This window comes from Pteropus vampyrus, unplaced genomic scaffold (genome assembly GCF_000151845.1).
Source record: "Pteropus vampyrus isolate Shadow unplaced genomic scaffold, Pvam_2.0 Scaffold66, whole genome shotgun sequence".
NCBI lineage: Eukaryota > Metazoa > Chordata > Mammalia > Chiroptera > Pteropodidae > Pteropus > Pteropus vampyrus.
In genome coordinates this window covers 5,145,587-5,172,883 of record NW_011888847.1, presented here as the reverse complement: position 1 = coordinate 5,172,883, position 27,297 = coordinate 5,145,587, and the positions used below count along the sequence as shown (strand labels likewise).

Here is a 27,297-nt window from a genome sequence, read left to right as displayed (position 1 = left end):
TAGCAAGGCCCTTGGCCTGCATTTCAAAGGGTTCCCTTCTCCTGATAAAATTGGCACTGGGCCCAATGGAGGGGTCACAGGCCACCCCACAGCAGGGGCCTGGCCTCCTGTAGAGGGGGTCACTGGGAATTGTGTGTTTCATCAAATATTGCTGGGCCAGGGAGTTTTATTTGAAAATAATTTTAATTAGCCGGAAACTAGGAGTTTAATAAATGGAAAATGGAGAACTTTCCAAGGCCACAGCTGGGAAACACTTGCTTTTTTAAAAATTCCGCCTTGCTTCCCAGGCCAGCTAAAGCACCCTGACATGAGGGCCCGACTGCCAAAGGAATCCACAAGGAAAACAAAGCTTATTTTTAGAGAAATATTTTAAACTCCGTTTAAGCAAGCTTAGGAGTTTTCTTGTCTGCCTAAAATCGTTAATATATTTCTATTGCAGAGCTGCCCCTCACCCCAGAGGGCACAAGAACTCCTATCTGACAAGAGCTATTTCTGCACAGATGAAAAAAATGGGCCCCTTCCCCCTCCAACGAGAGAATTAACTGTTTCTAAATATGTCCCTGCAGTCAGGCCCAGGAGGCCTGTCCTTGGCAGGTGTGCCCCACAGTAAGGTGGGTATAGGGTCCCTGCAGGTCTGAAGGCTTGTCTGCCACCCTCCCACTCAGCCTGTTCTGCCCACTGCCCTGCAGGAAGCGGATGACAGCCCGGCCATCGTTTCCGGGTTTTGAAAGCAGTTTTCAACTTGAAAGAGGCCTGCTAAAAAGGGCTGCTTTTCCTCTGTAGGTGTTGTTAACACCCCCACCCCCACACAGACACACTCCCACCTACACAGACACATCTAGACCCAAACATACAGCAACACTGGCAGATCCTTCCTCATATCCCACAGACCCATGCACCTATCTGTGTGGCATCGGCTACACAGACACACCCACTCCCAGCAACAGGCACACTCAAACCCACACATGGATTTCTACACTTATCCACAGACTCTCTCACCCTGCAGACGTACATGCACACCCCACACATATCAATAGCCACATAGGTCCACACCCCCCCAGACAGCCCCACAGACCAATACTCCCCACAGAAACACCATACATAGACACCTGAGTACCTGCACACATAATACACATGAACATGTGCACACCCACCTCGATAGACAAAAACACAGATACACATATACACTCTCCCCATGGACACACCCCCACAGACCTTCAACACACACAGACACACCCTTAGACATATACATACTCATAGGCTTTCCAGGGCTAGCAAAATCCGTCAGGAGAGGTTGGAAGGCCCCACCTAGGCAGGGTTGGGCCCTGGAGGTACTGTGGCTTTTTGCTGCCCAGGTCCCCACCTACCTCCTTCCTGCAGGGCTCCTTCAGCAGCCAGGGCTTGGTTCCTCCCTGCTCCCCCTGCCCCCCCTCCACCCTGCCCTGGCCCCACTGTCCTTGGCCTTGCCAGCAGCATGGAACTGGATCTGCCCTGGATGGCCACAGATCTGCACATCCCTGGAGTGTGAACAAGAAAAAATAAACATAATTAAATGAGGTAACAACAATGGAGAGTGGATATATAGGCCAACAATGGAAGGTAAGCCTGGCTATGGGCTGTGTTGACTCCCACTAATTCACAAGGCCAAGGAAGGCACAGAGACCCAACTTCTGCTTTCAAGAAGATACAGAGTCACATCTGCCCTCATTCTTGTCACCACAAGCAAAACAGGAGAGCAAATGCATGAGGATGATTCCATTCCAGGTTCAAAGGCACTCTAGCATCCTTCCCTGTACACACTCAACTTGGAGATTTTCTGAGACCTCCCCAGGCAGATCTTAACATTGAGCATCCTAGTGCTGGGCCAGACCTGCAGCTAAGAGGTATGCCTGTTTTTTTCCTAACTGCTCTGGGCCCTCTCAGCCCTGGCCCCTTCATCTGGGTCCCTGAACTGCTGCAGAGCTTACAATCCTCCATTTCCATGGGTGGGTGCAGAGCTTTGGCCTCCTCAATAGTTATTTTGTGCCCCCCCTCCCCCGCTTATGTGCTCAGCAGTAGATTCAGACAAAGTGAGTGGTAGAAAATATGTATGCATCCCTTCTCTGAAATAATTTAGAAAGTGGTGCACACTAATTGGGTTGCTTAAAAAACACTTCAGTTTTCAAACAGCCTGTGGAAATGCCTCTGTTAAGATATTCTAAATGCTATCACATTCTGGACTCATTTTCACTACTGACTACAAAAGAATTTTATCCTGAATGTAATGCAGTTTTGGAACCAGAGTCAGTTTTATTTCCGCTCCCCAGCCCCTGAAAGGAATCCTGGCTTGTCCTTACTTGCAATTTTTTACTTCTTGTTCCCCTAATTTAAACAAAAACTTTGTTAAGGGTGATCAAGCAATAGCAGAGAGTTTTGTTTGTAAATTCCAGCTGCTGCAGAGACAATGACCTACATACCCTCCATTGATCTGCAGCAAGGAAATTTCTGAATGACTCCCCCAGCTTTCCACTCTCCACTGGGTCTAAAATACAAAACACCCTTAGAAGTTGGGCTTGCAAACAAACCAATTTTAAAAAATGAATGTGGCTTACCCCAAAAAGAAGTCTGACATTCCAACTGATCAAAAAGTACTTGTTTAAGAAAAATAAGTTTTGGAATGAAGTGGAAACAAGGCCTTTGAAATGCAGCCTGGCCTAAATAGCAACACGTTTTAGACTTTTCCTCCCCATTGCACATTCTTTATGGTGAAGAGGCCAAGGAGCCTGCAGGGTCTTCCAGGCCCAGCCCTCCTTGCCCTCGGATTTCCCCTCCCCCACCGCTGAGGCCCTCAGCCAGGGGCCAGGAATCTGGGAGAACTTTGAAACTGTTGCCCATTCCCTTTGGCAGCATGGACCAGGCACCAAAATGCTCCAGCTAACACCAGCACAATCATCCTTAAGTTGAAACAGCTGCCTGAAGCCTGGCGGGACTCTGCAGACTAACCCCACGGTGCCTAGCTCAGCTGCTTGACACAGGAGACCCCAGCTAGGCAGGGAGAAGGGATGTAAGTATTGGTTGATAGAGCCCAGCTGCTGTAGATAAGAAAACAAATTATTGCTAAATCTCTTACTTTGGAAAGTGTATCTGGGTGGTGAGCAGGGGGAGGAGGGAAAGAGGGTGAAGGAAAAACATGGATTTGTGAACCTGCTTTTTAAATTTTTAAAGTGATTTGTAGGAAATAAACCATACTCAAGTTTTGTTCAACTGTGTTGAGAATCAGCAAATTGCTTTTTTCTGCCTTTTTCTAGAGACCTGGGTTGAATTTGCTTTCTGGCTAGTTGTCTAAAAGAAGACAGTAATCCTTTCGCATAAATAGGGTGTGTGCTCACTCCCAGAGGAAGCTGTCCACGTAAACAAACATTACCCAGATATGTTTAACCTGTTTAATCTTTTGTCCCTTTCCCTCCTCTCTCGACAAGGACACAACCAGGTTTTCCAAAGTCCAGGCAAATCCCAGGCCTAACACCCCACCTCCATTTCAGCATTCTGAGGGCCTGTAGCCCACAGCCTGGCAAGACCGCCCTCCTTGCCCTAGCCAAGCAGTTCTGTTCCTTGGGCATCCCAGCAAAAAAATCCGGACCTTTAGCTGCCACTGCAGACACGTGATCCACTTGGTGACTCACAGGCAGGCCACACCCCTTCAGGCCTCCCAGCCAGGAGCTACCACCAGCCAGTCAGCCAACACTAGGATGCATCTTATTACCAAGGGTAACAGCTAACTCATGCCCTTGACAGTCAAATACTTTCAGCTAAAAAAACTTCTATAAAATACGGAAGGGCAGGCTCAGTCAGCTCTGCAAATCCTAGCCCACAACCCCTCTAAGACCTGGGTGAGGTCTGACACAAGTGGTGGGGAGCTAGAAAGTTACATATCCCCACAAAAAAGCTTACACAACTTTTTCCCAAAAATTTTATTGGGGGAAAACTACAAAACATTTACAGTACAATGTTTACAGTCACAATTTGTAGTGAGCTGATTCCCCAAAATATATTACAACTCAAGTTACATTCAAATACCTACTTCTGTCAAAGTAGTCCAGAGTACATACATACATAGTGCTCCAACTGTACCTACGTACATACAAACTAAAGCTACTGCTCATTCATCTGCTGCCCAGGAAAGCATTCCTGCCTTTCTACATGGAAAAAAAAAAATAGTACAAGTTTTAGAATTTTCTGTAATTAAACAAGGTATATTCATGTAATACATATCATTTTAGCACTAAGTTGGCCTCTTCACTTTATCTATATAAAAAAAAAAAGTGGTAAAAATCTTTTCCTTTTGTGCAGTTGAACCCATCCTACATTCAAATTCTCTCAAGCACTAATAGACAAAATACTTATTTGGTTGAGGAAGATTTAAGGCAAGTTTCTGGCCCCTCTAAAGGCACTGGGACACTATCCCCCGTTATTGCTACATGTCTTTATATGCAGAGCATGTCACAGTAGAACTGGTGGAATAAGCAAACCAAAACATTTTTTGCTAATTTATAAAGTTGGAATGAGGAAAGTATGCCACATTTAAGCGTAATTGCAATGTATGTGGTCATTTTCTTTAAAGTTGGATGGGCTACAACCATTATACATTCTAAGAAAACTCATAAGATATTCCTTAAACTACTTCCACAGCATCAAGATAGATTTCTGTAAAGAAATCACGCAATCTTTCAAAATTTACGTAAACAAGGAAAGAAATTAATGAAATAAATATTACATACAATCTCTTAAATTAAGATTTTTTTACTCATTTACAATAAAATAACCATGTGAAGTTACAAAAGGCATATATTACTGTGAAAAGAACATACACTCCACATTTTGCCGATAATAATGGCAATCATAATTTAACATAATAAAAGAATATATATCTATTGCTTTCCATCATACTTGATAAATACAGTATGAACAAAATTTTCAATGTATACTTTTCACAAGATAATAAATAAGTTAAATAGTTTTTTCATATTGAGTTGTGGTGCAGTGGTGCGAATCAACTCAAAACAGCTAAAAATTCAGCAGTTATTCCCCAACAATTACAAACTAATCTCTGCCCACGGCTTCCAGAGAGAGCAGACGAAATGGTTCTAAATTAAACATCCACCAAGTGGTGGCAACAAAACCAGTAACCAGTATGAAACTTTGGAATGCAAGGGTTTTTCCCAGACACGTGTAACTCGGTTTAAAAACAAAAAACAAAACAACCTATGGAGATGACGACTATAAAGGCATATTCTTGGCAGAATATTAAATTCTAAAAGCTTATAGGTTTAGCAAGGTGGTGGCTTGGCTGGTTTGTTTACACCGGTCTGAGACAATGAGAAACTTCTCTCAAGATAAGAGTTCCCACATCTGGACTGTAACTAATGCTTTTCAAGTGAAGATATGGAATGGTGGTTGGTAGCTGCTGGTGCTGGGTTGATTTTTTTCTAGAGTCCCAAACTCATGAGACCTAAAAAAGTTTAAGTGTTTGGCTTTTTGTTCTATTCGCATCACAACTGTCCTGTTGTGAATATTTTGTTCATCAATACAAAGTTAGTTGGCTTTTTTTTTTTGCTCAACAAGAATGAAACTTCGTAATAATAATAAAAATAATAATAAAAAACAAGAGGAAACCGAAAGGGGAGGAGTGGGGGCCCCTCCCGGCACATATGTTCGAGTCCAAGTGCTCGGTCCGGCCTGCAGTCTGCTTGTGCCTTGTGTCACCCCCTACTCCCGCGGCCCCCTGCCCTTAGGAAGGACAAGATGGCAGGGGCGCCCTCCAACACCCGCAGAAAGGCCTTCCCTTCCTCCTCCTCACTGGCGCCCTCTTGCCTCAGTCGTCAGAGATGGAGAGACGGCTGAAGATGGGCAGGCGCCGGCCGGGATCGAGGCTGGGGGACTCGGAGCCGCTGAGGCTGCCAGAGCTCAGGGAGCCACTCAAGTAGCTGTCGCGGTCCGACAGCGAGTCCGGGGGACTAGGGGGCGCATCGAACACGGGGGAGTCGGACAGGCGGCGAGGCAGCTGGAAGCTGAAGGGCGGCGAAGGAGGTGCAGCGGCACTGGCAGGGAGGGGCGCACTGGGCGGCGCTGGGGGCTGTGCGGGGGGCACCAGGCCGTGCTGCTGCTGCTGCTGGCTGCGATAGTAGGCGGCAGCGGCCACCGCGGCGAAATTGTGGGTCTGGATGGTGAGCGGCGTGATGAGGCTGCTCAGCTCCGGGCCAAAAGCAAAGGCATTATTGGCGCACGAGGCTGATGAGCAGGCGGCGCACGGGGCGCCTGGCGCCAGCAGATCCTCGGCGCCCCCAGTGCCGTACAAGAGGGCAGCTGCCGCCGCGGCCGCCGCCGCCGAGGTACAGCACGTCGGGGCGCCAGAGGGCGTGGAGGCTGCCGAGGCCGACGAGCAGGAAGAAGCGGACGAAGAGCAGGACGAGGCCGACGAGCAGGAGGGCGGCGGCGGCGTGCGCGACGTGGGGCTGTCGAGCAACAGCGGTGACTCCAGGCCCCCCGGGGGCTGGTGGTGGCCCGACGGGAAGCCCGAGAAGCTGAGACTGTGGTGCAGCTTGGGCCGGGGCTCCCGCGGGAAGCCCAGGTGCAGCGCGTCGCGGGTGCTGAAGGTACGCAGATCGCCAGAAGGGCCCCCCGACGGCGCGGGCCGCCGCTCATCCGCGTTGTGGATGAAGTGGCAGCGCGGCCCGTAGGGGCAGAAACCGATGGTGTGGAAGGTTCGGCACAGCTCTGTCTTGTACTTGGGGTGGCGGGTCAGGCTGCGCAGCTCATGGAAGCCATGTGCGAACTGGCACTTCTCGCCGTACTTGCACGTGCCGCTCTCCTCGAAGGGCCGGCACAGCTCAGTTTTGTAGCGAGTCGAGTTGATCTGGGATCCGCCACCCCCCTTCTGCTGCTGCTGCAGGTGCAGGAGGTGCTGGCTGCGCTCGCCGTTCTCGCTGAACGAGCGGTCCCGGAATTTGTTCTCCTTGTTCAGCAGGGCCGTGCCACCGCCCCCAGAGGGCTCCTTGAGGGTGCCGTAGGAGGCCGGGGTGCCGGCCGCACCGCTGCCGCAGCTGCTGCCGTTAGGCGCGCCCGGGTACTTGGGCGAGCAGCTGCCGGGGCTAGGCGCGGGGTGGGCGAGCGCGTGCAGGTTGCTGGCTGAATGCCGTCGGAGGAAGCCCGGTGTGAAGCCGGAGCTGGGGGCGGCGGCCACGGGCGTCCCCACCGCCTTCTTGTCCAGCATGTTGTTCAGATTGAGATTGGCCAGGGACTTCTCCGTCTGCCAAAAGGAGGGGAGCGGGGCAGGAATGAAAAAGGGTAAGGGGAAGAAGAGTTGGGGCGAGTTGCAGAGGAACTGCCAGCCTCTGGTTCTTTTTCCTTTTTGCAGCTTTCGATTCGCCCCCCACCCTCCACCCATACGGCGCAAAAGAATCAAGTTCGCGTTGGGAGGAGCCGGACTCCCACTCCAGGCCGCGCTGGTTTTCGACATGTGATCCTCAGCCTGTGGGCCGCCGGCCTGGGCGGCGCAGACTCGGTCCGGGAAGCCCCGGGCAGCGTTGCCGCGGTCGGCTCGGGAGAAACAGCTACAGCCGCTCCCTCCTGCCCTTCCTCCCTCCCTGCTCCTTCTCCCCGCCCACAAGACACAAGCACAACTACTGCAAACTTCGGGATTTTTCTCGACCCCAAAAAGTCAAGGTGGGGAGGGGTCCCCCAAAAGCTTAGGACAGAAGATAAAGTCTGAAACCTCGAAGGGCTTCCTGCTTGCCCGCCTTCCTTTCTCCTTGCTCCCCCGCGTACCTTGCACAAGAAGTCGATATCGTAGAAGGCGGACATAAGTGTGGTCGACATGTTTCTGGATCCTGTAAAGGTCGGAGTTGCGGGCAGGGAGGTCCAGAGGAGCCCTCGGGGCGGTGCGGCCGGGCTCGAGCCACGACGAATAACGGGCGAGGGGCGGGGAGGGACCGAAAGTTGGCTGGGGGCGAGAAAAGCGGGAAAGGGAGGAAGCGTGGACTAGGTTGAGGGTGCCGGGAGTGCGGCGTGGGGGAAAAGGAGAGAGAAGCAAACTGCGCTCCTCCGCACCCCGGGGCGCCCGGCCCGCCCCCCCCGCGCGGAGCCGACGGCAGCTCGCGAACTGCTGGAACTCCGCGGGCCGCGAGCGCGCGCCCTATATAGAGCGCCGAAGCGCGGCAGCCACTGGGCGGGCGTGCCGGGGGAGGGGATAGAACGCTGACCCGGCTGGGGTCTCCAGGCAACGCCGCCCGCTGGCTCGCGGACGTCAGGCGCCTTCCTGGCCTCTCATTGGCCGCCGCCAATTTTTTTCCTCTGGGGGAGGGGGCAGAGGCCCGGGGCGGGGCAGGCTGCCGCGGCGCCCAGCACCCGGGGCAGCGTGGAGAGTTCGGCCTAGATGGGTGCTGTTGAGTGGCGGCGGGTAGATACTGCTCCCCTCCTGTAGGACTGCACTGTTGGAAATCCCCAGCACGTTTTACGTGTCTTTCCCAGCAATCCTGGACGTGTCTTTCCTCGCCCGATCCTGCTAGGCGAAATTGTGGAGCTTTTATCTCCCACTCTGGGTTTTATCCTGGACGCGGGAATTGCAAAATCCGAGAATATTGCAGCCGTCCGTGCGGCACGGCTGGTTTGCAAAGGGTGCTCCGGTTGGGGGCGGGGAGGCGGGGGCTCGGCTTGAGTCCGGTGGATGGCGGCTCCATCTGATTGCACGTGGAGACACGGTGGGGGTGGGGGCGGAGCGGCCACGCGGGCGGCTGCCGAGGCAGTCTCGCCCAGAGGAGCCTGGGCCGGTTTCTCCGCCCCACTCCCCGCCCAGGCTGCAGTAAACAGGGCTCGAGCGCCGGGGCTTGCCGGGCAGGGCCGAGTGTCTGAGGACAAGGCGCTGGCTTTGCTAATCACATCACAAGACCTTGAGCCAGGGCCAAAGGCGCGGAGTGGCGCGGGGCGTCCCGGGCGGGGGAGCCAGCTGGGAGGACGGGAAGAAAGGCCGGCAGAGCCGCGCAGGCATGGAGGCGACTTCCCGCCACCCCATCCGTCTGCTGTGGTCAGCCCGGCCTTCTCCAGCCCTCCCGGGAGTTGGGGTGCAGCTGTCAACTAGGCTCCGTGCCTGCCTCAGCCTGGGCCTGGCGCGCCCTGCAAGCCCTTTCCCTCCGGCTTTTGGGGGAGACGCACCCTGCCTTACCTTGTGGGCCGCAGGCTCTGGCTGAAGCCGACCCCGCGGCCAGGCAGGGCTGGGCATAGAGGACTCGGATGATGGACTTGTCGCCTTTCCTTGTCAGTCTCATACCCCAAAAGCTTGTGCTGGGATGGGATGTCTTCTGCCAAAGGGCGGCCTCCAGGTATGGGGCAGTCCCCGCCGCCCCCCGCCCCCCCCAGTGCCCAGTAAGGCTAAAGCCGCTGGCAGCCCCATTCAGGCTGATAAGAGTCTGTCGCAGGACACTTGTCACTCCCTGTCAGTAAGTATGCTGCCAGAAAGCTGGAGCCTGGCCCATGATTTTGCATACCTGGCCACCTAGACTGCAACTGGGCTTAAGTTGGAAGGTCCAGTACCCATCAGGGAAGAAAGCTGAGAGACCCACATCCCCTTCCTAAACTGATATTTCTTGCTGATTCCTTGCCCTCGTTTCTTTTAGGTGCTCATTCCTTCTCTCAGTTAACCGGGAAGGAAATGAGCTAGACCTATCATTCAGGAACAGACTCCTTAGAGTTCAGTTTGAGTGCAGTGGCCCACAGCTGTAATCCCTGCCACCTGCCCAGGGAGGTAGTCAGGGTAGGGCTGCAAGGACTTTAGGATCAGAAACTTAGGGTTTGGAGTTCAGACCCTGCCCCTTACAAGCCATGTGATTTTAGGCCAATCACATAATCTGTTTGGTATTTGGGTTTTCTGGTAAAACTAAGATAATTCCTGCTTTATTCATCTTTCACCTTGTCAAGGTGCAAATGAGTTATCTGTGAAGGTGTTTAAAAGATAAGTATAATCCATCTTATTTATTAAGACAAATTGACAAAGCATAAAAATGGAGAAAGCCAGGTCTCTTGACTATGGCCAGATGGGTACAGGTCCACAGAATCGTGAATGTAGAGCTAAGGACACCAAATCTTGGTCCGCAGAGTGTGGACCCTGGGGCAGTGACCTCAGAAGAGGTGACTGCTTTACTCTGACTACTCAGCCTACCCTGGTCCCTGCACAGGGCTAAGCTTCTGTGGCTGACACTTCAAGCACCCTGACTGTTATGTTCTTTGTAGAAATGACCCCAAAAACAAAATTCTGAGGGGGGCCCTGACAAGAGGGTATTCTACAGTTTTCCTGGTAATGTATCAGGAAAGTGTGAGACAGCCATTTCCCTTGCCACTGCTACTGGAAGGTCAACAAGATTTCAGACACAAAGCCAGTGACACATCTGTCCTTTCTGCCCTCCCAGGCTGGCCATAGCCAGTCAAGATAAAATCCTGGGGTAATTCCTAGTCAACAGCTATGAGAATACCCACTTTGCAGGGTTGGTAGAAGGATTCTGGAGATAATATGTAAACATGCTAAGGTACCAACGTGCTTTGATACGGAGTACCTGCTGGTGTAAAATATTTTTATTATGTAACTGCTTTTATTTCATTTTAAATGGAGAAAAAGGAACACTGGCTTTTTCTAATGAACTGGGCTTTGCTGGGGCCAGTTTCATAATTATTCTCCCATGGTTATCACATTATGCCAACAATTCCCTGACTTCTCACCAGCCAGGTCTTCTAAGAACAAAAGAAATGTTAGGTTGGCAACTTTCCATCAAGTGTGGGCTACACAGATGCCTAACCAGGTAATTAATTCAGGATCACACAAAAAAAAAACAAAACAAAACATATTTTGAGCTGATTGCAAAACTACCCAGGGAATTTCCTGTTCTCTTTAGGACAAAACTTTGGACACTAAGTTAACTCTTCTCCCTGCCTCTTCCTAAAGAGCTCTTTCTCTATACTTCCATTATAGCTGTGTTTTTAGTGTTAGGTGGTATTCTTTCAGAGAGAGACAAATTATATTAGAAATGTAAGCATTTCTGCAGTAGGAAATGATCATATCAAACTCTCTTCTAATTTGCCCCTTCAGACCGTCAAACATCAATAAAATAATTCTAAGTGACAGCTCACCTGAGATTTAAACATGTTTATAAACCCTAAAAGCCAGACTAAGTTTACATACTATTAACTGAAATGACTTTTTCAGATAACTAGGATGAAAAATGAATGTGGATGAGGCTGCGACCCATCCAAGCTATGGATTTCAAGATAACTCTCTGTGGGTTACACTTATCCTGAAATTACAAGTTAAAAATGTCAAGCCAATGAAAAACAGGACCAGAAGCAAAATGTGTGCAAGAGTGACACCTGCTGGGTGTCTGAGGAAGAGGGCTGGGCTTGGAAAGGCAGAAAACCCTTAAGGTTTCTAGATTCAATTACTGAAATGGATAAATGTGTTTTCTGGCATCTTAAACGAGAAACTTCTTGTTATTGCCACCTAGAAAATGATAGTAAACAGTGTAGGCATCAAATAAATCATTTATTCTGGCTCTCCTTTCTCCAGGTTCCTTTTTTAAGAGCCAAGAGTCTATGCTTTCACTGGGTGGCAAAATCAGGTATCCTAGCATTAGCACAAACACTCTGGGGGTGGGGGGAGGCGGTAAGAGCTCTCAATGGCTCTTTTAATAATTAGGATGGCATGTGTAGGTCACTGCAGGACTCACACATGCAGACAATAAAAACAAAACTATTTGAAGTTGATCCTTAATCTCAGAATCCAACATTTGGAACATATTTCTGCTTTAGCTAAACTGGAATAAAATTTGGAATTCTGACCAAGTGGGCTGTTTGCCAACTAATCCAGCTCTTACATCCAGCCAAAAAAAAAGAGGTGGTGGCGGGGGGATGGGGAATCATGTGTTAAAACTCAATTCTGTGTAGTCAATTCATAGAAAATGCAGGCCAGCTATGGCTGGACATTAGAAGTCCTGGGGGACGAAAAAGGCTAATTCAGGCCTGCAGGTGGCCTGCACCTGGGAACAGAGTAAATATTCAACATGGTAGCCTCACTTCCTACAGTAGCTGCAATAAACCAGGCTGCCTTGAATGAGTGAACTGAAGAAAAACTCCTCTGTAGGTGGACTAGACTCACAGAAGTGGGGGAGGTATGAAGGGGAAAAATATTTGATTTATGTTCACATTTCCTGCAGGTTTAATGGGGGACTAATCTACCCCCAACCTGTCCCCACCCCGCAAATCTTCTTTCTTCAACAAGCCGTTTCTATTCCTGGAACAGTTAACAGATTTGCTTCTGCCACAGAGTCCGAAGTACTGAGGACGAGGGTGTCTTCCTTTTCCTTTCCTTCCAGAAAGGCCAGCAGCCTCAGGCAAGCCAAAGTCCTTTCCTCCTGAATACGCAATCTTGTGAACTCCACTGTCTTCAAAAACTCAGCAGTTGGTGGCATTTCTCTGAAGAGCTGAGAAAGGAGGTGGCACTGCTCTGACGTTGTCCTTTGAAGATGACAGAGCCTCTCAGGGCTGAGGGGATGCCAGCTGGACTTGGAGAGGAGACAGAAGAGGTGCTTGTAGAGAAATTTTACGAAGATCAGGGTCTCAGCCCAAAAGTTGACTTCTACTTTTTCAAACAGGTAGTCTTCTTCCACCTCAATCAAATGAAAAAGCCAAAAATCAACCTTATGGGGAAAGTTGACAAGCCCTAGTCCAGACCAGAGTCCTACCAGATGCAGAAGAGATGTGTCCCCTCCCCCACCAGAGCGGGGGCCCACTCTCGCCTGTCAACACCCACATATACACACCACTTGCAGCCTTGAAGGTCACCTTCTATTTTCACTTGTACTTCTCTACTGGAGAGGAATTCCCCACCCCCACCCCCAGACTTAACATGACCTTTGATAAAGATGTGTTTATGGTTCCAAGCCAAGATATTTTGGGGGCCTGGTGCTGAAAAGGGGACCTCAACATGGGAGTGGGCCATAGACCTAAGGGTATATCTAGAAATGAGAGAGGAGGGAGGAAGGGAACTCTCAGCAGCATAAAAAGAGCAAATTACCAAACATGAGACACTAACTAGTCTCTGAGTATGAAATCAAATTTCTATAATACTGGGGATTTTCAAGGTCATTTTATCACAGACACTTTATCTTGTCTCCGAATTTCTTGTAAACAGGCTGCTTTTTGAACTCTCAGCCTGCCAGTGATGCCAAGAAGGCCAGCTGAGTCAGACATTGGTGGATATGAATTTTCAGTACTCAAGATGCTTTTGCTGCTTGTCTCGGTCCTCAGTTTCCCTACCTGTTGACTGTTCTCTCACCTGGACAGGCTAACAGTTTTCTTTCTACCCTGGAAGGACCTCAGGTCTCTGGAAATATTTCACCTTAAGAGCTCACAATAGGGAGCCTCCAGCTCTAATGTTGACTAATAAGAATTTTCTGTAATTCAACTCTCAGCTTCCAAGGGGTCTCTTTCAAAGTCCTCTGTCCCCACAGACCAGAACCCCAAAAGCCAGCATGAGAGCGGCCCCGAAACCCCCAGCAGGCTGCCATGGACGTTTGGACAATTTCCTAATTCGTTACTACTCTGAGCATCCGGACGCACACTTGCAGCAGGCACTATAGGCTTAAGTATGCCTTTGCTGCATCCAGTGGGTTTAGGACACTCCAACTTCATCTCCACTGCCCTGAGACCCCAGGACTACCTGATGCACACTTTCCACACAGACCGTGAGGTCATCATCCTCTCCCAATAGCCATCCCAGCAGGACTGGGAGTCCAGGGGCCAGCTGATCCCATTGCTGGAGCAGGTCACACAGCACAGCCAGGGCCAGATCCAGGGCAATAGAGGCATCCACCTGACAGAAGGCAAATTCTGCAGAAATAAGAGAGAGGCAAGTGATGAATGTATTGCTCCAGGGAGTCTCTGTTGGACTCTGGGAACATGAAAGGCCTCAGGTAAAATTACTGCCACCAGCTGGGTGGGGAAGCCAGTGGGATAGGCTCATTAAAGGTTATCATTGCACTTTTGTGTCCTGCTGTCTACACAGCTAGAATGAGTCATAGGTCTGAACCCCACCATTTCCATGCCCCTTCTCCCAGTGTGGACAGAAGCAGCCCCACTTGCAGGACTAGATGTTTAGCTTCCCTCAGGCCGTCTAGTGTAATTGCAAGAATATCAGGAATGCTTCTCACCCCGTGTCTCCTCTCAGGCCTGCCACAAGGCCTGGATTCCATTGGTTTGCCCCTTTCTCTGACAGCAAATCCCACCGGGCACCTGAATCTCTAATATCTTAGCGCAGGGCATCAGCAAACTTTTTCTTAAAGGGCCAGAAAGTAAATATTTTAGACTTTGTCACAATTACTCAACTCTGCCGAAAGCAGCTACAGACAATAAGTAAACAAATGGTTGTGGCTGTGTTTCAATAAAATTTATGGCTCAATAAAATTTGAATTTCATGTAATTTAGACATACCATAAAATACTCTTTTGATTTTTTTCCCCAACCATCTAAAAATATAAAAACCGCTGTGTTATAGTTCATAGGCTGTACAACAGGTGGTGGGCTGGAATTAGCTCATATTTTGCTGCCCTCTTGGAGTGAATTCGTTTTCAGACACTTGTTTTCTTAGCTGGCTGGGGGAAGGGCGCTGAAAGAGGAAGTGGGTCCTTTGGGGAAACTATTGCTTATTTCACCATTTTGCCTTAGACAGTCCTAAATATGGGTTTGAAGGGAGGCTCAGGGTGTTGACACTTCCGCCAACAACTCCGCCTCTCCCACCCCCAATCTGGAGGAGGTCTGAAACATGGAACTGGAATCCCACCGACCAGACAGTGAACCTCCAGGCGCCAACGCTTGTCTTTAATGACCCACTTCTGTTGAGACTTGTCCTTCCCAAATCCACATTTCCAACTTGAGCCCACAGATGTGTCCCTGACCACTTGGCTCCAAGAGAGACTTGCTTGGCACATAGGGAGAAGGCTCAGTCTAGAATGGAAAGCCAAGTTCCTCATGGTGTTGAACCAGGCTTAGCGTGACGGCCCCCATGAGGGCCTATGATGTGCTAGGCCCCAACCGAGTACTTTCTCTCCAGTCCTATAGGTTGGGTAACTATTCCTACTTCACATATAAGAAATCCAGAGCTCAGATAGGTTAACCTACTTGCATACAGTCACAAAGGTTTACGTGGCTGTAAAGAAACTGAGATCAGCAATAAGTTTCATCGTGTATGCAGAGCACCGATCTGGAGAATCAGTACCAACATTCCAGAGATCTCACTGTCTTTATGGTGAGATAAGAAGATTTGGTGACCCCCTCAGCAGGGCCAGGACTACTTAGAGCCCACAAAAGTAGAGCTTCACTCATGGAAGCAGCCAAAGGACCAATGATATCGCCCTGAGAGCCTCAAATCAATTCCCTACAACACCTGCCTCTAGTGTCCCTGCTCCTTATGCTGGGATTCTGCAGCCTGGAACCAGAACTTAAACTAGGAAACAGAAAAAGGGGTGTGTGTGAAGGTGCACTTTGGCTATAGGTCTGAGTCAGATGTTGGTCCAGCCTTCACCTACAATATAATGTCTATCTGACTCTTCTGTGTAGTTCTCAACTGGTTCAAAATCTGTCTGGCAGAATTAATTGGCATCTTTTAACTCTGAAAGAATTGAAAATATACATGAAGATCAGCATAGGATTAAATATATATAAATATACATTATATATATATATATAAAAAAATATATATATCAGATGCTCAAAACATTCTAGTTTATAGCTCTGGAGAGCATAAGATCTTTCCTTTATCCCCACTTGATTTAATTTGAACACTAACATAGGAGTTGCCACAAAGGAAGCATTCATCAAATGGTTAACTAGTATTATTGTTGATGATAAACATTTTCCTTCCATTGAACCCTTATTGTTCCTACCACCATAAGGGAGGTATCTCTATTTAACAAATGAGGAAGCTGTGCTCATAGGGGTTGGGTAAACAGGTCCAAGTTCACGGAGTCAGTAGTGGTGGCCCTGAGCTGTCTATCTCAGTGCACGGGCTGCACCCTACCTGCACCCTACCCATCACTCCATGGAGATGAAGAAGTTAGACTTTATCACTTTTAGTTATTAAAAAAGCTCCCAGCTTGGGGCTATATTTTGAAAAAAGGTCAAAGCTGTAAGTCTTTAGTATTGTGGCACCAGCAGCAGGTCAGCTTATCTTGAAACCCTTCTAAAAAATCTGCCCTCTGATTCACCCCGCCTTTCCCCCACCCTTTGTTTTTATTGTCTCCTTTAGGCAAGGGCTAAAAGCACCACAGTGAAGAAATAAGTTTCATCTACCAGCAAAATCAGTGACTGCAGCTCAGGCAACACTCCTATTGGGTCCATTAAGGACACATGGAGATGACCAGAGATGCCACCAAGAAGGCCCACATGACAGGACAGATAGCCTCCATCCTGCGCCATTTTGCCATGAATCATGCTTAGATGTGGCAGGAGAGTGATGAGAATGACAGAGGCACAGGAGAAGAGCTGGTGAGTTGGCTGGAAGTGGATCTAGACAGAATTATAACTATCCAAACACTAACCTTGCAAGATGAGGAAGAAAGGGGAAGGAAAGGTGGGATGGGGGTGCGGGGAAGGGAGGATTAGTTGGATTTAGATCTCCCAGTTGAGGAGCCAGATGCATCCCGCCAAATTCCCTCTTTTTCTACCATGCTCTGGACTAAGACAGCTCAGTCTGAATAGCCCAGATCTCTACAGGCCAAATGCCTTGTGAAGGGGAAGCTGGAGAGTAGGGAGAAGAATTTTTCACCTAACCCTGCTGACCAGCCAGGCTCTCACAAGCTCACCAGTTCATCGAGGAAACAAGAAAGCAAGTGACAAAGCAATAAGTGTTTGAAGAATCTGATGTGTGTCTAGAACAGTCAAACAATTTGGAAAAATATATCAGAACTGGAGGACTCATACTTCATGATTTCAAAACTTACTACAAAGCTACAGATATCAAGACAGTGTGGTAGTGGCATAAGGAAAGGGACATAAAAATCCATAGAACCGAGTGTCCAGAAATAAACCCTCATACTTTGTCAATCGATTTTTGATAAGAGTGCCAAGACAATTAATTGGGGGGGGGGGGGGGGTGGGCAGGGAAGAACAGTCTTTTCAACCAATGGAGTCGAGACAACTGGATATCCGCATGCAAAAGAATCAAGTTGGACCCTACTTCACAACATATACAAAAATTAACTCAAAATTTATCAAAGACTGAAATTTAAGAGCTAAAATGATAAAACTCATAGAAGAAAACATAGAAATAAAGCTTTGTATTAGGCAATGGTTTCTTAAAAATGACATCAAAAGCATAAGCAACAAAAGTTAGGCTTTATCAAAATTGAAAACGTTTGTTTCAAAGAACATCATTAAAAAAGTGAAAAGGCAACACAGAATTGCAGAAAATATCTGCAAATATTATATTTGACAAGAAACTTGGATCTGGAATACATAAAGAACTCTTAAAACCCAATAATAATAATAATAACAACAACAATAACAACAACAACAACCCAATTAAAACATATACAAGGGATCTCATTAGACATTTCTCCAGAGAAGATATACAAGTGACCAATAAGCACATGAAAAGATGCTTAGCATCATTAACCATCAGAAAAATGCAAATCAAAACTGCAATGAAATACTACATCATATCCACTAGGATAACTATAATAAAAAAGACAATAAGCTTTAGTGAAGATGTGAAGAAACTGGAACTCTCATACCCTGCTGGTAGAAATGTAAAATGGTGCAGCTACTTTGGAAAATAGTCTCAAAGTTTCTCCCACTCTTAGGCATACACCTAAGAGAAATAAAAAACATGTCCACACAAAAACATGTACATGAATAGCCATAGAGGCATTGTTTACAACAGCTAATAAGCGGAAACAACCAAAAACACCCATCAACCAATGAATGGATAAATAAGATGTGGTAAAGCCATATAATGGAATGTTATTTGGCTATAAAGGAATGAAGTACTGGTACATGCTACCACATGGATGAACTGTGAAAACATTATGCTAAGTGAAAGAAAGAAGCCAGACACAAAAGACCACATAATGTATAATTCCACTTATATGAAATATCCAGAATGGACAAATCATGGGGCAAAAGGTAGATCAGTGGTTGCCCGGGGTTGGAGAATGGAGAAAATAAGGAATGACTGCTGATAGAGACAGTGTTTCTTTTTGGGTTGATGAAAATGTTCTGGAATTAGATAGTGGTGATGGTTGCATAACCTTGTGAATATACTAAAATTTGTACTTTAATATAATGTATTTTGTGGTATGTAAATTAGGTCTGGGCTGGGGCTATGGGGAGTGTGGCACAAGGCTGAAAAATGGGGGATTAACATTCAGTCATTTGGAAATGGCTTAGGAATTTAACAAATGAGCTTTTAGAAGTGGTTAATCCTGTGTCTTCCATCCTTGTGAATGGATAACTCACTTGAATTTCAGGTATCTGTGGAAAATCTCTCAACTCTGCAGTCCAACCAACTCTCCATCCACTCACCCACGTAACCATCCGTTCACCTGTCAATTCAAACTTTTACAGAGCCATAAGTATTTTTTGGTCACCTACTATGTGTGTGTGTGTGTGTGTGGGGGGGCACTGTGAGAAACATGAGAAAAACCCCAGTCCCTTTTCTCAGACAGCAAATAGTTTAGTCAGAGGCAAACGGATACCTATGAAGTGTCAGGAAATAGTCCATGATGGTGTATGATGTGGACTAATTATCCCATTACTAGCAGTAATGAAAAGACAGAAAAAGAAAAAAAAATGTGAGGAATGGAAAGAGGGAGAGCTTCATGGAGGGGAAGTTTCGGCAGGCAGAGGGTCAGAAGTCAAGTACAGCTGGGAGAAAAGGGAGGAGCAGAGAGATTAGACCTGACCATTGAAGAGGGGTGTTTTTGAGGAGAACTGGAGGTGAAGGTGGAGGGTCACATGGGCTGAAGCAGGCCTGGGGTGGTAGAGGCACAGTGTGATAGAGTATTACTGTGCCTTCTTAGTGAGTGAAAATATTTTAAGGTTTCACTAGGCTGTTTCCAGAAAACTCCATTATTTCTAGTCTTTTCCACAGACTTCTCACTTCCCCTCAGCAGGGCAAGAGACTATATTTAATTAGTCATGAGAAACAAGTGTGGAACTGAAGCTTGGTTCAGCTGCTGACTTTGCCATTCAGCTATTCTGGGGGTGCTGGAAGCTTCTCTGCTCCCTGCCTCTCCCGACCCTCCACTTCTAGAGCCCAGGGCTCTCTGCTCTTCAGGGCCATCAGAGCCAGGGCTCAGAGGTGGGATTCCAGGCATGGCATTCTGGGGGAGGACTTCATGGCTACACCATCGTAGGTCATCATCTCAGCCTTTACCTCTAAACAGAGCTCCCAGGTGACCCCCTACCTAGGACAAATGGCCCAGAGGAAGGTTAGTGTCTTAATGAATGGAGAGGAGTGATAACTCCAGCTTTGAAGAACCAACAGGAAGTTTGGATTTGAGAATATGGGAATTTGTGGTATTAGTCTCTCTTCTTTATCTGAATATTTAAAAAATTTCATCGAAAAAGAACCAAATGTGCTGGTCAGTACTCCCAAGGGCAGCCCCAACCCCAGCATGCACTGGGCTAAGAGCCAGGGGGCGTTGCAGCACTGAGCCTATGACCCACCCACTCACTGCTCTGAATGGGTGTCCTTGGACTACAACCAGCCCTTCCCCCCACTCCCAACCTGGCCATGCTCTTAAGTCTAGAGGGGAACGCAAACTTCACCTGGCCTAAGAGGACCTTTCTTCCTCCTACTTCTTTTTGCTTTTAAACCCTGGAAACCACTGTTTAAAAGACAGTACACATGGAGGCAAAACCCAACCAAACACACAGATCTTAGGGGTTCTAAGGCCCCAAGGGACCTATCAGAAGCATCTGCACAGGGGTGCAAATGGACTGTTTGGTCTTTACACAATTTCCGTACAGCTCGCATGGTTTTTGAAAAATCAGGAGATTACTCATAAAAAAATCCAAATTTCTAACTTCTTTTGAACATTCAGAAAATCAGAACCTGCCGTCTCTAGATCTGCATTTTAATGTGATAACAGCTGCTTGAAGCAGAGCACTGGCCACGCCCTACAGGAGGCATCTGTGCATCTGGTCTGGCACTACCCTAATGCCTCCCACCTCACCCCTGGAGGCACGTGAGTCTGTGAACCCTACACTAGGGTACTGAGGAAGGCAGTGGGCCCCAGGCCAGCCCCTTACCTTTACAGATGAGAACACTGAGACCCTTGGCCAAAGCTCTCCTCTCACCAGTCTCCCTCACCCTTCTCTGAGCCTTCCCTCTTCTACCCACTCTCATGGCTTTGATTTACTCACCATTCCTCCTGCCTGATCTTCTTTCTCATCTAGACAGGCCTACTTGTCCCTCAGGACCCAACCTAGGTCCTGTGGTCTGGAATTCTCTAGCCCACTGTGACCTTTCTCTGCTCATATCTGTACAGCACTCAATGTGTTCACAGATGGTGAGGGAGGGCATTCTGTGGCCGAATCCCACGTCTTTGCTTTTTCTAGGGTCATCATATAATAGCACTGGGCACAGAGCAGATAACGCCCACTTGGCACTTGGTTAGAATCTTGTCCTAAGCAATTAACTTAGGCTTGTGTTTCCCCAGTGGGAAGACTCCAAGATTACAAGAATCAGGCCACATGTGTAGATAGAATCATGTTGCCGTTTTACATTCAAGGTTATTGAAGGTTTAGAGAAGTAATTCAATCAAGATTAATCATACAGGTTGTAAGTGGTAGAGCCAGATATAAACCCAGGCTTGTCTGACTCCAAAGTCTATATTCTTAACCATTTTGCTAAACATAAGTATTCAATGAACAGATGGATGGATGAATTGACTGATTATTTTCTATTCCCAACCCAGATCCATTCTTCGTCCTTGTCTATCCCATCAGTGCCCAGGAGGCTGACCTCTATGGACTGCATTGACCCAGGTTTCCTTGCCACCTGGCATCTAGTTGGATTCATCTAATGCAAAAGTGATGCTGAGATTTTGGAGGGTAGGAAGAGAGAGAACTTGGGTTCTTCTTCCTACATCTTCCCCTGTAAGTCACCAAGGTTTTGGGGGTGGCTGTGCCCCCTGCCCCCAATTTAGCTCTCACCAGGTTCTGTTACACCCATTCCCTCTGCTCTCAGCTGTAGAGTGGTAGGGAGGTAATAGCTTCCTACCGTTGCTAGACCCTGGGTGACTCAACATCACTTACTGCTTCCCTTCACCTAGTGGTTCTGAACTTCAACCAGAGATGATGTCGCCCCTCAGGGGACATTTGTCAATGTCTGGGAATATCTGTCAATGTCTGGAGACTTTTCTGGTCATCACAATTCATTGGCGGTGGTGCTATTGGCATGTAGTAGGTAGAGGCCAGGGATGCTACTAAATAATGCACATTACAGCCTCTTCCCCAAACTGTCAATAGTGCCGAGGTTGAGAAACCTTGCCTTAAGCCTTCCCACAACCCTGTACAACTGTAAATAGTCCCTTCAGTGAATTCTCTTCAAGTAAACACTCTAGTATGTGGCCGGATGGCACTCTTCAGTCTTCATAAGGAAACAGAGGACTAGGTCTCCAGCAGATGAAAAGGAGCTCATCTCCTCATTTCCTTTTTATTGGAAGGCAATCCCTAGCTCAGCCCCTTCACACCAACTCTGGGCAGAGAGGTGGCAACAGGTGAAAAGCAGCCATTTGAGATGAACAGCTTGTGACAGAGCCCTTTCTGTCTGGAGGTGGAAAAATTTTCCAGGTTTGAAGGGAAAGGATAAAAACACCATCATTTGGAATTCTAAAAATACTTGAGGAAAAACTTTCAAATATTGGTAATTTGCTTTTTCTTAACTTTCTAGCCATATTCATATGGGACAAATGACCAGGATTCCCAAAATTTCCTTAGACCCAGCCCCCAAAGACAGGTTCCGGCAGACATAGTCACATGCCTGAGGGAAACACCTCCCTGGTGACCTTCGTAAAACCAGAAATACTCCAGCAAGTCCTCTGTTTCCATTTTAAAGAAAAGATTTTTTTTTTAAAACCCTTTATTTTTAGTTAAAAAACCCCTATAATTTAAAAAATGTGAGCCTACCTCAAATCACTGGGTAAATATACATATGTAATTTATAAATATATAAATATATACATACATAAATATATATATATATAACACATTTCCCTGACTGATTTTAAAAATGAACACAGCCAACCTAAATGAAAGAAAACAAATAAGCATTTCATAAGAGTTAAAAGTGTGCACTTCTTATTCAGTAGGGCTATACTTCACCAAAAAGCAGTTGATAAATTATAGCTTAATAGTATAGGTTAATAGTACCCTCAGCTTAAAGCTTATAAAAATACTTGGATCTGTTCACTTCCAACCACACCAAAGATAAAGGAATGGATTCGAACAAATATCACCCTCGGGCAACAATGCCTGTGAAAAAGATCCGCTTTTCCTATGGGCTCTCAGCTTGTGGAGGTGGGGAGTGGCACCCACCAGCAACTGAACCTTTCAGAGTACTGCAGTTAAACCCAGTTTTATGTGCAGCTCACTGTCCTGTTTCTTGTGGCTACCTCCTATGGGAAAGAGTAAGGTGCATGTGGGTTTCATCCATGGTGGTTCCAGAATAACAAAGGCCTTTCCCTGGGCCCCTGGGTGTGAAGGGGCCACAGGATAAGGAGTGAGCTAGGTCCAGACCAGAGATGCTCTGGACAACAGCATCTGGAACACATTTGGCATTCCTCCATTCAGCAAGGATTCCTTTGGCCTGAACCATGTCAGGCCTTTCCTGGGCAAGATGCAAAGTAAGCCCCTGGCCCCAGATAAGACCTGCCCTCTCCGGCACTTCCCCTGTGCTCTGCCTGCTCCTTGGTGGTTTCACTCTGCTGAGCTTCCCAAAGTGTTCAGTCACTTCCACCTCTTCATGGAAGGCAGGTGCCTTTATTCCTCTCTAACACGGTCACTCACCCCAAAACTCTCCTTCTGGAAGGGGCAATCTGACCAGCTCTCCCCATCTCCCTTACCTTGCCCAGTGAGCCAGTAAAGGCAGGCAAAAGTGCCTTTGATGAGGTGAGGTACAATGAGAATTTCTATAGACTGGAAGGCCTCCTTTGGGGAGGGAGGGCCCTGGGCAACTTGAGATCCCCTTCTTCTATCGGCCCCCTCTTCCTCTGCTTGGGCAGAGTTCAAGGCTCTATAGACACATTCCACATTCTTTAGTGATGAACCTGGATCTTGCAATTTCTCTTTTCCCTTTCTTTGAAGTCATTCCAGTTTTCTTTAGCTCATTTCACTACTAGAACTCCTTTTTCTTACAGGGAATTGCTTTTCAGCCTGAGCTCTGAAGACTGACCAGCCCCTTCTGAGTTCTTCCTGAAGCTTCACCAGACCTTGATGCCACCCGCCCCCGAGGATCCTCCCTAGTTCTCCACTCCCACCCCTCACCCTTTTCAGCTTATTTAGGGCTTGTGATGGCATAGAGAAAGGAACCAAAGGATTCGTTTCAGCAAAACTGTCATGAGTACAAGGTGCTGTGCTAGCCAAGAGCCAGAGCTGCCCTGAAGACATGTCCAGTCCAGGCACAGGACACATAGCACGGAGCTCAAGATGGGGGGCTGCCCAACTTGCCCAACACATTGGTGGGACATGGAAGGTAGTGGATGCAGATGGTCTTGAAAGTGTAACTGAAGACTAGAAATTTGAAATCAGAAAAAATAAGGATGTAATTCTTCTCGCCTTAGGGTTTTACCACTACTGTCTCCCAGCCTTATCCAGAATCCAGAAAGCTCCCTTCTTGGTACCCTCTCCTCACTCCCAGGTCTAAACAGAACAAAAACAGTGCCAGTCCTTCACTGGGAAGGGTGGGAGGAGGGATTAAGAGAAAGAGGAACTCTGAGAAGAAGCAGGTTGTTTTTGACTTTGAGGATGTTTTGATCTTGCCTTGAGTATTACTGGTAAAAATAGTCAATATAAAACTAAATTGACAATGGCTAAATAGCACATGATAAAATTCACAATAACTGACCAAAGAAGTCATTTTGTTTGTAACTGCAAATCACCACCAGGGGGGAAATGAGCAAACAAACATTAAAAAGTAAAACTAACCGTCTAAAACGGGGTATGGTAAAACTCTTGTTGATTAAAATTTTTGACCAAAAATCAAATCTTCATTATTAAATTTATACATAAAGGAGTCGATACTTAAGAAAATAAGAGAACAGTAGAAGTGATTTAACCGACGGACACAGAAAGTTGACCAAGGAATTAAATTGGTTTGATGGAGTTACATGGGAAAAATCTTTCTTCATGAAAATTAATCAATGTTGGTATAATTCAAATGACGATATTTGTATTTACACAGAATTTCTGAATTTAGTCCTCACTCAAGAAGTGGGAGTCCGGCCTACTTCCACAACCTTTCCGTCCCTGAACTTGAAGCCTCTCACCTCTTATCTCATTCGAATCTTCAGCCTTGTATACAGGGCTTTGGAGCTCCCAAGGTCTCTTTGGCGCTATCTCCTCTGCTACTTCCTGCCCTTTCTACTTCGTGGCATGTTGTCCTTGGCCCTCATCCACATCCACAGTTAGCTGTCGTGACAACTGTACCTACTTCTCCATCCCCACTGCCACTCCCAGGTTCACCCACACGAGCCTGCCTTTAAGAACCATGGTAACCTCCGAACTAGCCTCCATGCTTCCAGTCTGGGTGATCTTTCTAAAGTTGCTTTTTAAAAGCCTTCAAGTGGCTCCTCAAAGCCTGAATGTCCTAACTCCTCAGCACGGAAGGCTCTTTCTGTCTAGCTGCCCTGCCCTCACTGTTATAGGAAAAAAGAAGCCCACAGCTCTCTTGTATCCTTTCTCCATCACTAGTGCATTGGCCACACTAGCCATGGTGTTTTAGGTTTACATTTCCCTTCATTCTGGGCAACTGAGTTCCCTTCTCACTAACTTCTTTCCCTGCCTTAGTCCAGTCTTTTCTAGTGGCTCCAAATCCTCTCAGCACCCTATCCCTTCCCCATCCCCCACCCAGACTGCCTTTTTTTCTGATTACCAGTACCTCTCTGGTGACCTCATTCACTTCCAGAGAGACTCCTGGTTTCACAAACTTATTCCTTTGGTTTCTTTCCAAATCTAGCAGAACCAGGTCAACGTCTAGGGAGAGTGGAAATGCGGTTGTATATGCCTGTTTTTCCTTGTCACAGCAGACCTAGGAGAATGACTATCAAGAAAGGACCCCCGGTTCCTCAAAAAGTTAAATATAGAATTACCATATAATCCAGCAATTTTACTCCTAGAAATATACCCAGAAGAAATTAAACCAAGTACTCAAAATAAAAGCTTGTACATGAATCTTCCAAGCAGCACTATTCACAATAGCCAAAAAGTGGAAACAACCCAAATGTCCATCAATGGATGAGTGAATAAACAAAGTGTGACCTATCCATACAATAGAATATTATTCAAGCATAAAAAGAAATGAATTACTGATACACGCTACAACATGGATGAACCTTGTAAACATTATGCCTAGTGAAAAAAGCCAGACATAAAAGGTCATACGTTATGATTCATTTATATGAAATATCTAAAATAGAAAAATTCATGGAGACAGAAAGCAGACTAGTAGTTGCCAGAGGCTGGGAGGGGAGGGGAGGCTAGAGAGTGACTACTTAACTTAAACATGGGGCTTTTTTTTTGAGGAGGGGGTTGATGAAAATGCACTGGAACTAGATAATGGTGATGGTTGCATAATATTGTGAATGTACTAAATACAACTGAATGGTATACTTAAAAATGGTTAATGTTATGTAATGTAAATTTTACTTCAATAAGAAATAAAAATACGAAAAAGAAAAGATCTCCTTGGGGATGGAGTCAGAGGGTGCCAAGAACAGAGGATGATGGGTAATTCAATTCTGTGCCCCTGAGGCTTTAAAGAAAAGGGGGTGGGTAAGAAAGTGCCTCTTCAATGACTATTGCTCCCTGGGACACATCTCCCAAAGATTAACCCAAACACTAACACTGAGCAGGGGTGTGAGGGGTAGATAGATGAAGGCATACATGGGTCTAGCCCTCCCTCTGCACTGCTGGGGCTGGGCTCACACAAGGACAAGGGGTTTAGGACTTGGAGGACTAGAAAGGTCACATGCCTGGAAGGTGGCCTGAACAGCCACTGAGGAGGGAACCCTTGCTTTCCTGCACCTCATTGCGTTCAGTAATGAAGATGTTTTATGTCTGAGAGCACCTGTAAGGTAAGACTCACATGTAAGTGAGGCCTGTGAAACAGAGTTTTATGCAAAGAGTGGCAATCGGATCACAGAACTGCAAGGAGAAATCTCTTTACCCAAATTATGCAGACCCACTTGTCTGGTTTCCATTTCATTGCCTGAGTCTGTTTTATAGTTGTGCTTTTTTCATGAAAGCTTTTAAAGGAGGCTATTCCCTGACGTCACGCAAAAAAAAAAATGTCTGAATACAATTACGTTACAGAGCAGTGCTTTTGGAAGAGAACACAGCCATGAAGCTTGCTGGTGTCCTGTTTCCTTACCCTTAAAGCCATTTGTCTGCTCTTAAAAAGCAGAAGCCGTCAACATCAGCTCTCCTTGTCCTTCTGTCAGAGTGCCCAGTGGCACTGACCTGGGAAATGCATGCAGAACTGTGTGCCTTCAAAGAGCGGGAGATGTGGGCGGGCCGTCAGGGAGTGGTGTCCAGCTGGGGCACGCCCAGAACCAGCGCGCAGTCCTGAGCCAGCTTGTCTAATGTCATATATCTTGCAATCAAGGTGAAGGACAGAGCCTCCTTCTACTGGCTTTTTTAGGAATCTACTGTAAAGCCTCCTTTCTACTTCTTCCCCTACCCTCAAACCTCATTCAGACTTGCCTCCAGGCTAGGGGAATGGGTTTTCTTAAAAGCTATTATGAAAAACAGCTCTTCTCCATCAAAATCCATTCTACTGTGAGCAAATTCTCCATACTTCTCATCTTTTCCCTGTTTCTTTCTCCCCCTGGCAGGAGCTGCCATACTCCTAAATGTCCAGTGGGGGCTGTTCCTTCTTTTCCTCAGTCTTTGACTCAGATCTGCATGCTCCTTCTGCCACCTCTAGACAACCCTCTCCTCGTTCTCACTCAACAATCTCTCTACTTTCGAAGTCCATACTACTACCTCCCCATTCTTGTTAAC

The 27,297-nt window shown here is 47.1% G+C and overlaps 2 protein-coding genes across 8 annotated transcripts in view; both read right to left on the bottom strand.

Annotated features, from left to right (window-relative positions):
- Positions 1 to 3,935: 3,935 nt before the first annotated feature.
- On the bottom strand, positions 3,936 to 8,182 carry ZFP36L2 (ZFP36 ring finger protein like 2). Its single transcript, XM_011361350.2, has 2 exons — positions 7,804 to 8,182; positions 3,936 to 7,285 (listed from the first exon to the last, which is right to left on the bottom strand). The coding sequence occupies exons 1-2, from the start codon at positions 7,852 to 7,854 to the stop codon at positions 5,852 to 5,854; spliced, it is 1,485 nt and encodes a 494-aa protein (XP_011359652.1). The 5' UTR covers positions 7,855 to 8,182; the 3' UTR covers positions 3,936 to 5,851.
- A 1,805-nt stretch (positions 8,183 to 9,987) lies between these two features.
- THADA (THADA, armadillo repeat containing) overlaps positions 9,988 to 27,297 on the bottom strand; it is a 296,280-nt gene continuing 278,970 nt past the window's right edge. For all 7 annotated transcript variants that reach the window (XM_023531302.1, XM_023531301.1, XM_023531303.1 and 4 more), the window contains 2 exons: positions 13,736 to 13,905; positions 9,988 to 12,683 (listed from right to left, as the gene is read on the bottom strand). In XM_023531302.1, the coding sequence (XP_023387070.1) occupies positions 12,288 to 12,683; positions 13,736 to 13,905 (566 nt within the window). In that variant the 3' untranslated portion in view covers positions 9,988 to 12,287. The remainder of the gene's footprint in view (positions 12,684 to 13,735; positions 13,906 to 27,297) is intronic.

Excerpts from the sequence above, each read along its gene's own strand:
- ZFP36L2 (XM_011361350.2), bottom strand. The coding sequence starts at position 7,854 with ATGTCGACCACACTTATGTCCGCCTTCTACGATATCGACTTCTTGTGC. Across the intron at positions 7,286-7,803 it reads ATATCGACTTCTTGTGCAAG|ACGGAGAAGTCCCTGGCCAA; the intron begins GTACGCGGGGGA and ends TCCTTTTGGCAG.